The 9,945-nt window shown below is 38.3% G+C and overlaps 1 protein-coding gene across 1 annotated transcript; it reads right to left on the reverse strand.

Annotated features, from left to right (window-relative positions):
- Positions 1–267: 267 nt before the first annotated feature.
- Positions 268–9,508, reverse strand: LOC143516332 (uncharacterized). The gene is made up of 4 exons (XM_077007885.1): positions 9,476–9,508; positions 2,850–2,878; positions 2,255–2,739; positions 268–2,109 (listed from the first exon to the last, which is right to left on the reverse strand). Exons 2-4 carry the CDS (start codon positions 2,870–2,872, stop codon positions 1,595–1,597), a joined length of 1,023 nt encoding a protein of 340 aa, XP_076864000.1. The 5' UTR covers positions 2,873–2,878; positions 9,476–9,508; the 3' UTR covers positions 268–1,594.
- Positions 9,509–9,945: the final 437 nt, after the last annotated feature.

Raw genomic sequence — 9,945 nt, forward strand, 5'->3', positions numbered from 1 at the left:
AACAGATTTATTATTATTATTATTACCTGTGGCCTAAGTGACTGGGCCCATAACCTGTGGGGATATTCGTCATCCCTGCTCAGCAGCACTCGCGTGTTACTTAGGGTACACAGTAAGCAATTTGCTTAGCTAAGAGAAAAACACTCAACAACCTTCTCTGTTGGCTGGCACAACTTTGACTAACGTAAGTCAGCCGTTTATTCAAACATAAATCTTGGTGATGATACGCGTGGGCATATACATTGATACTGATGTCTTCACGTCACACATTTCTGATTGGATGCTGATTAACATGGCTTTGCCCTAATAACAAATGTTTAACAGTAATACTATATGGTATTCATATACATACCTCTAAAATAAGCACAACAAATAAATGAATGGCAAGTAGCCGATGAATGCAGTTCGGTGTCGCCCAATTTTCTTTTCTTTTCTCTTCTTTATTTATTTCATCTATTTATGTTGCAGCCCATCTAGCGAGCCAGGGTCATCTGGGCCGTAACACTACTTTGTTTGTACATACAGAACACTTGTGTTTGTGGTCTTTAACATCTTTGATTTGTAAGTGATATATAAAAACAATTGATAATCAAACTTTGACGGCTTTCTTTAATTAATTCAAAAAGCAATACTTTCTACTTTCAGTACTCGAGTAATAAATTTTAGAATAAACTACTTGCGATACTTAAGTACAAAAAATGCTGAATACTTCTGTACTTAAGGTTTTTAAAGAACACTTCAACTTTTACTCAAATCAATTTTTTGATAGAGTACTTGTACTTTTACACAAGTATGGGTCTCTAATACTTTATACAACACTGCAAATAGGAAACTTACTGCTCCTTCAGGGGTTATCAGTGATTACATTATCTGTGCAGTGAGGGTCAGGCTTACCGTACTAGGGTGTACTTCCTAGCACAAACTGGAGCAGAGGCCGGCACACATGGCCAGAGCAAGAACATCTCAATGTTTAACAGATTAATTATGAAGACAAATAAATATAATACATGATACAGTGTCAACAAAGAGAGATTTGCTTCCCCATTTCAGCTTACTGACATCCTCACACAGCAGAGGGTGAAGCACGATAATACTGTTAACCCAGTTATATTTCACTCAAGGGGCGTTTGGGTCAGGTTCATAAACTTATGGGAGTATTACAATATCAAGAACAATATTCTCCACTCATAAAATAGTCATTGGTGAGATTGAGATAGTGGAAAAAGAATGGTTTGAGTGTGGGATTAGTTCTGTTGGAGATCTATTTAATGAGGGAGCACTTTGAAGAAACTGAAAAATTGTCAAAAACTACAATCTGAAGAGTAAGCAAATTTATTTGGTAATACCTCCACATTTGAACCTCTATAAAGAAAGCCTGTATCATAAGTAACATGGATAAAGAGTTATGTAAATACTATATATTAGCACTTCAATGCCATGAAGTAACAATTTATAAGCTATTCAAATGAACATTTAATATCACTTTAATATCACAAGTCTTAGGCTTTTGTGGCAAAGAAACCTTAGTCAGTAGAACCCAGGTTCTGGCATGATGTGGAGAAGCTAACAGATTTGGCTAGCAGCAAGCATCAACTCACTTCTGATGTGCTGTTTGAATGTTTAGAAGTGCTGTTTGAATGTTGGCTCCCAGTCTTTGGTGAGTCTCCCTCATGGTACTGATGAGTTGTGGTATGTCTTCAGTACACAGGAGCTCATTCCCTGTGACTTGTTCTGCTGCCTTCATCACTTCCTCCATCTTCCTCATCAATGGTTTCTGGAGGATGAATCTGCGAGTTTGAACTTCAACTACTTTGGTCTTCCCACTCAGGTCACTCAGGAGGTGGACGACACTTCTCACTTTCCTCTGGAACTCAGCTACACTCTCTCTCTTCTCCTTCACCTGCTGGATTTCTCCACAGATCTGCTCCTTCTCGTGATATTTCTGTCTGATGCTGAGCTCCAACTGGCAAATCTTGAATTTGTAGTCAGACGCTTTACTTTGGTACGTTTTCACTTGGGACTCTGACTTTCTCACCTCCTCTTCTGCCATTCTGATAGCTTCTAACGCTTGAGACCATTGTACAGCACCAGCACTCACCATGGCAGCGCCTAAATAGAGAGGGAATTAAATAAAATATCTAATTGAATTAAATATTTAACCAAACTCATATAAAATGTAATCTTGTAAATAATAATAAGAAAAAATCTCATCATTATGCTTTAGAATTTACTTAATAATTACTGTATTTCTTACCAGCAATAAATCCAGCAATTGGTATACGGAACAGCCACGCCCCAACTTCTGTTAATGTCTCAGCATGATGTCTCCTGTTTTCCTGATTACATTTAGTTTCTTGAGCTGAGCCAAGATTGAGTCTGGCCTGCTCTAAAGCACTTTTAGAGTCATTCAGTAACTTTTCATTAGACATCTGCTCTGTTCTCAAGTTACATAAGGTAGATTCTGTATTTCTTATTTCCTGTTGAAGTTTTCCCTCATATGCTGTAAGTTTCTCAATGTGTTGATCCAGACCACTCAGTCCTGTACTGGCTGCCTGTTCTGACTCCTCCAGACTCTGCTGGGTCTCCACTATCTGCTGTCTGATGCAGGTGTAGTTGGAGCACTGTCCACTAATGGGATCTACATCTGCATCTATGAGGGACTCATAGACTCTGGTGATGGAGATGATGCCGTTCTTCAGAGGAATGATAACAGCCTCGGCTGAATCCTTCAGCAAAACCCTGTGGAGAAGCAGACAAGACATGTCAAACTATATTTTAATAGGTCAGATTTCCATGTTGATTATTACTTTTGTATAAAGCTTGGATGGGATCTTAAGTTGCCTGCTTACACAGATGAAGGGATGTGGGTCATCTTAGCCTGATAGAAGAAGAAACATCATTTTTATTCAAGCTGAGGGAATGTTTGCTTTCTTTTTCTTTCTCTCATTAGTTTACCTTTATTCTGCAACTTCAGGCTACTCACAAACTTTAAAAAGGAAGATACCTTAAACTGCGTAGTTTACATGGAAATGTAGCGGAGACAGTGAAGTCAATTTAAAGACACCAAACTCGACAACCTTCCAACCAAGGAAAGGATAATTATTCCTAAAACCAGTATTCAGCTTTCTAGCCCTTAAGGAACCAGGACAAAGTGCCTATGAATTTGAACACTGTGATCTGTGGTGGATATAAAGACACAACGTATGATCTTTCATGTACTTAGTATTAAGTAATTTTATCAGAATACCTGTTATTGTATAATCACCCCACATAGATGCATATCCATGTATTACTGCGTGTTTCAGTAGTTAGATATACATGTTCTTGTAGTTTTGAACTGGATTATGAATGCATGCATGCATATATATATTCCTGTGTGTTCTGCTGTTTAGACATGCATGCTCATTAATTCTGTGTGAGTCATAGAGACCTGCATACTCCCATACTCATGTGCTGCATTACTTTACACCTATCAATACGTTTTCTTGAATGTGTAGTATTAATTTAGATTTATATATAACCAAGTATCAACATGTAATGTGCTATATTAGGCATATGCACATCTATGTATTAGTTTGTATGTTACTCATTGAATGTAATCATTCTCGTGTGCTTATGTGACCTCAGATTCATGCCTGTCTGTGCATTATGTGTCATTTATTGTCCAAAAGTCGAAATTAAGAGTGGTTCAATGTGTAGGCTGATAGAATCAAACTAATACTTATTTAGGCAGAGTACTATTTGACACCACCACATAAGGGAACCTGTGGGATACCTACTGATTATTGACACTTACACAGATGCCTGGTAGTGTTATTTAGGTTACCCCACAGAGTAAAGTCCCTAATTACCTCGGACGGTTCATTGAGACGTGAGTCAATTTATTTAGGAATAGGGAATTCCCTTTGTCTTGAAATTGTGCTAAGTCTGCCTTTTGTCACCCATTAACTAGACCTGGGGGAGACGGGCAGTTGTCACAACTCTCCCCCCCCCCCCCCCCCCCCCCTTCCCCCTCAGAGAACCTTCTGTCCATGCAGAGGTAATGAATATTCAATAATCAAGGCCCAATGGTCAATGCACTAATGACTAAAAAAGTGCCCTACGACGAGACCCTTAAAATTTCGTTAAAAACCCTTGCTCAAGGAGAGACTAAGAACTCACCAAGACTTGCAAGGACTCGCCGAGACTCAAACGAGACTTGAAAAGGAACTCATTGGAAAAACACTGCAACCAACAGAGTTCATTGGACTCAAGCCAAACACCACAGTCAACTGGAGCAATACCAAAAGACCAACTAAAGCTCTAACTGAGTCCAACAGAAGATTCTTCTATATTATATATTATATTTTATTTTCTTTATTTTATTTACTCGAGAAAAGTAGTTAACCTAGTTTATGTGTCGTCGTCAAACTTACTTTCATTTCGTCTAGTCTTTCAGTCTTAACTACTTCGGGAGGAAACGAACCGTGAACGCACCGGTTGGTCCGCTTCACAACACGCCTTCATCAAAGTAAGACGCTCAGAGTTCATATGATGCCTTGAGGTTGCCAGCTCAACCTGTTGTCTCCCAACTTCTATATATCCCAGAGTCCAATTTAGTCCGGCCCTTCCATTAGGCAATATAGGCAAATGCTAGGAGCGCCGTCTGTACAGGGGGGTGTTCACGTGCATGCGTTTTTATTTTTTTTTACAAATGAACAATTAATAAATTTGAAAACAAGCAGTCCACATAATCATAATTTCATTGTTTAATAATATTTGTATTAATAATAATTATACAAATTAATAATTATTATAATAACAACACATGGCACATATCACCTGCGTGCCAACCCACACGCCCCGCACACTCTGCGCACCTCGTTACTGTTTCTCTGGGGAAAAAAGACAACGTCACAGAGTGAGTGACATCTGCCCGCAAAGATGTCAAAAAGGCAGAAGTCCTCTGGTGTCCAGTGTAGAAAAAGGAGAAAAGTGGAGGAAGAAATGCGGCAAAAAACCAGAGGTAATATAATGGTAATATGTGGTGATTTAACACTATACCAGTGGCGAACCGTCAGGGCCTTCAAGGCCTTCTCTGAAGGTCCATTGGTCTTAAAAAACATGCTTTATCTATTATATGTAATATATGTTAATAACACTTCACCAATAATTAGTTTTTCCTCTAAACCGGCTTTCAAATCCACTTTTTGTGCTTGTGCTGGAAATTAATTAAGAGAGCTTTTTAGTATGGATTGGCAGTTTAATCAACCAATCATATTTCGAATTAGAATGGTGGGGGCGTGTTCCAATGGTCTCAGGGTATTCTCGCTAGACCTCGTGCATCAGTTCTGCGTGGTAGGTGCCTCATGAGCTTTTAGCTCGTGTTAGCTAATTAGCAGCTCCTAGCCAACACTGCCGTGAGGTATTTCAATCGGAAAGGATGAAATCGCAGGATGTTTATAATAGATAAATGTTCAGCTATTAATAATTTGCTGGCATTTGTGAATGAATTGTGATGTTTGGACTTATAACTGACTGGCAATTGGTGGTTAAATGATGCAGAAGTTGTGTAGGTACTTTGCACATAGTACACGGGATGATGACAACAGTGGTATGGTGTTTTAATACTACGGTCATTGGCTCTCATTTTTATTTGACGTCACGTGGTTAATATACTGCCACAATTTTATAATACTGTCATCATACTGCCCAATCCTAGTAGGTGCTATTATTAGCTTATCTCAGCATGTTTTAAAATAAATATTAGGGATGCACCGAAATGAAAATTCTTAGCCGAATCGAAAATGAGGAAACCAAGGCCAAAAGCCGAAAACCGAAACACAGAAATACATTATGCCAATTATTAGTAACATTGGATTTATGGCTAACCTCACTAAAATCAAGGCATTGCTTTTCAAAGAATAAATCAACTACAAAATTTGATTTGAAAATATTTATTTAGCACTGACATTATTACAGTAATACATATTATAAAATAAAATTAGTGGTGGGCCGTTAACGGCGATAACACTGACAACGGCCCACCACTAATTAAATTTAACTCGCTTGCAGACCGTTTTTATCTGAGAGGATAAATATATGTATTTTATACGAGTTAAATTTAATTATAACTGACTATAAAAGATAAATATAAATTCTCTCATAAAAACGTGACGTGAGTTGCAACAACATTAAACAGCTCAGGTAAACACACTTCTGATAAATGTCGTCTGCTCGGCAAAACATAACGGGGCTCAATGTGCTCTATTAGCCTACGAAATCCCACATCCTCTACGACAAAAAACGGCGGATCGTCTAATGCAACGAGTTCCATAATTTTTGGTGTAATGTCCTTCGGCGCCATCACTGGAAAACTTTTTTGCTAGCTTTATCCAAATAAGCGCGTGCAGGTGGCGATTTTTGCTTGCGTCATCACAACACATTGTTTCGGCCGTGTTGTTTCGGTGATGAAAGTATTTCGGTCGAAAACCGAAAATGCACATTTAAGCCATTTCGGCCGAAAATTTTCGGTGGCCGAATTTTTGGTGCATCCCTAATAAATATATATTAAAACCTCTGTTCATTTCAGATGCACTTTTGAAATAATAACAATGTTGCAGTATGCAAATTGCACTGATTTGCACTGGTGGTAGTTGTTGTTTTTTATTTTTTTTATGCATTATTAATATTTAAAAGTTGTTCTCTGCACTATTTTATGTAAAATAGTTTTTAAATATTTTTTGTGCAACACCTTTATATTTATTGCTTGTCATACGGTAATATTTAAGTCATTTGCTTTTTATTTGTTTCTTTAATAGTGACACAATCAACACGATGATTGATGATGCAGGGGGCACCGACCAAAATCTAGCCTGGGGCATCACATTGGTCAGGGCAGGCTTTGCCTGCCCGAATCTCACTTTCTCCAATTCTAATTACTTTCTAAGACTTCTTGTCCCTCCCTGGATCCCACGCTAGTTAGAAACGTCTTAGGTTATCCATTTAATCGATTTAAATCCCATGACTGTCGATTTTTCTATTCTTTGTTGTTTACTAATATATCTCTTGTTTAGATTAGTAGATTTACATATAGGTTTAGTTACATATAGGTTTAGTTTCATTCTTCAGCCAAACCATTCCATATGCTATTCTTTATAATGCATCAAAATCTATCAATCAATCAATAAATTTGGACATTTATTCATTAATCTGGTCATGGTGGTAAATACATATTTTGGTCGATGGTTTTAGGTCACTGAGCGGAATCAGAACTTAACCCTTTGGTAATGAAACTGATTAAACCATATTTAGCCTATTTGGGTCATTTTACAGAAATGTCCACTTTTGTGTCCCTAGACTTTAAAGGGCTGTTGCATTTTAAAAGTCCTCAAATTTAGGGATTTATTTACATTTTAAGACAAAACAACATGATATTTGAACAATTATACTGTAATGCCGGGTGCAGCGTGAAGGATGAGACACGGATCCTTGGCTCTTGCAACAGACGACACAGCTTTATTTATACAATAGCGCAGGGAGCGCACGAATAACACGTAACCCATACACACAACGGGTAGACTCAGACAACGATGAGCACAAGACACTGAGCGAACGCACATTAAATAGACAGACCACATAAGCCCCGCGTGATTATGAGACGAGCCACAGGTGAAACGGATAATCACAAGACACACCCGCATCCACGGAGATACACTGACGCAGACGAGTAGTCGTAGACAACGTGAACACACACCCCAAAGGGAGGGTTCGGGGACCGAAACGTGACATATACCTTTTTGAACCACTTATGAGTCAGTTTTGTCAAGTATGTCACCATACATACTTGACAAACGTTGTTTCAACGTTGAAACAACAACAGACAGTATTTCAACTATATTTCAACCACATTTCAACGTTGAAGGTCGGTTGTGTGCCAGCTGGGTATTATTTTAATATACAAAGCCATGCTGATGACATCATTTTGTTTCCTCTCTGAAGATTAATGAAAACAGACACTTTAGCCCTATCCGGACAGGATTAGTTTTTCAGGGGGACGTCTGTGAAAAATATTTCACCCTTGTACTCAGTGATAAAACTCTTGCATCCGGACAGCAATTGAAAAAACAGGAGGACCCGTGAGTTTTTGGCTTTCTCGGTCACATGACATCGCCTTGTCACGTGATAGCATGTTTAATAATGTCACACTGCCAACTCTGATGATTCCTTTTTAACTTTTAACTTTACTACTGTTCAGTTCAGCATTTAAGATCTCCGTTTAAGTTAAGCTATTTTGTTAAACCAATACAGAAAACACATTATAAAAAATCGCTAATTAATGTAAATAGCTAAATAAATCCGTTAAATAAAATAAAATAAATCCATTAAAAAATCCAGTAAATCCATTTTCGCTCGCCGCTGTCTTTACGTGGATCTCCGTGAAAACGCGCGCCCAACGTGTAACTACGGTGCGTGGCAGTGGACATATAGCTGTTTTATTAAACGCGAGGTGATGTCTGCATGTATAAACTCAGACGTGTGGATCCGGACGGGACTAAAATTACCAGACGACCACGGAGTACAGCGAAAAACAGTAGGTAATTCCGCCTGTAATTTTCTCTGAGGACGTCTGAGAAAAACACGGACATGCTCGTTCCGGACGGGATTAAAATCACAGAGGACCCCCCGTAAAAGAGAAAATTACCCCAGGACCCCCTGAGAAACTAATCCCGTCCGGATAGGGCTGTCATTTTTCATTTTTTATACATTTTATCATCTACCCTAAGATTACAGTGCAAGTCACTGGTATGCCCTACTTTAATGTTTGGAAAATTAATATAGAATAATAAAAATTGATTAATTTATACATAATTTAGTGAGTAGTTCATGACTGTCAACATGTGGTTTGATTCCCTGTGGCAGCTATTTTGTAAAATAGGTTTGTTATGACAGTTGTCACTGGTGTTACCATCACTGGTATTACAATCCTGATGGGTAACGGTACATGAAATCTTCAAATAAATGTACAAAAAAGGCAAAAGGCCATTTAGGTGTACATTGTTATTATAACCAATTAGTACAGTAATAATGTAGTATAATTTAAAATCCTAAAAAAAAAATTTAGGTAGTAAAAATGTCCACCTGTCAAAAGTGGACGTTTTTGTAGAATGACCCATTTCTGTTATCACAATATTGGTTCCTGAGTAATCATCGTGCCCCGTTCATAATTCATAAATAACCAGTGTATTCGCTACAGAAACGTCGTCAGAAGATTAAATAGTCTATAGCTGTCAAGTTTTAATGTTCTATAATAATACGAAAAAAGAATTTGGTTCAGCAGTAACCAAAGATTAAACAATAACCTGTGCTGAATATGAATGCACGTAGTACATATTGCTAATTGATTCTCACGTAACATTTAGCACCGCATGCAATGACATACTAGATTATTTAGTCATTAATATCGCAAAGTTTATAAAATACTTTATCGCCTCACTTGCTTTGACGAGTCGTCCTCTTCTATGGCCAAACTGTGATAACTACATGAGTCTCTCTCCCGACGTCTTTTTATAATATCTGGGTTGTAGGGTATGGTCTGGTGGGAGGGGCTTGGACTCGCGACGACAGTTTCAGTTTTTGCTTTCAGTTCTGTTGAGAGATCCACTCGTTCGATGCAAATAGTGTGTATGCCTATATCACGGTAGGCTATTCACACTATTTGTAATTTACATACTGTAATTAACAGTTTAATGCGCACACAATTGTGGAGTTTGGCACACGCTATATCCAGTGCGCTTTTACATTTTCTCGCTGAAGTTGCTGCTGACAGGTGTTGCTGCGCGGCTCACAGTTACGTCACCACTCTGGCACTTGGCGACATTCACCGGTAATTCACCGCGGTCAAGCTATTCGCGCTGTTAGGATTCATCCGTGCTTTAAATCCTATTGCGCCTATATGCTTCATTA

Source organism: Brachyhypopomus gauderio, chromosome 6, assembly GCF_052324685.1.
Source record: "Brachyhypopomus gauderio isolate BG-103 chromosome 6, BGAUD_0.2, whole genome shotgun sequence".
Taxonomy (NCBI): Eukaryota; Metazoa; Chordata; class Actinopteri; order Gymnotiformes; family Hypopomidae; genus Brachyhypopomus; species Brachyhypopomus gauderio.

Coding starts and splice junctions, on each gene's coding strand:
- LOC143516332 (XM_077007885.1), bottom strand. CDS start 2,872: ATGACCCACATCCCTTCATCTGT. Junction 2,740..2,849: donor ACCCACATCCCTTCATCTGT/GTAAGCAGGCAA, acceptor GCTTCTCCACAG/GGTTTTGCTGAAGGATTCAG. Junction 2,110..2,254: donor AATTGCTGGATTTATTGCTG/GTAAGAAATACA, acceptor CTCTCTATTTAG/GCGCTGCCATGGTGAGTGCT.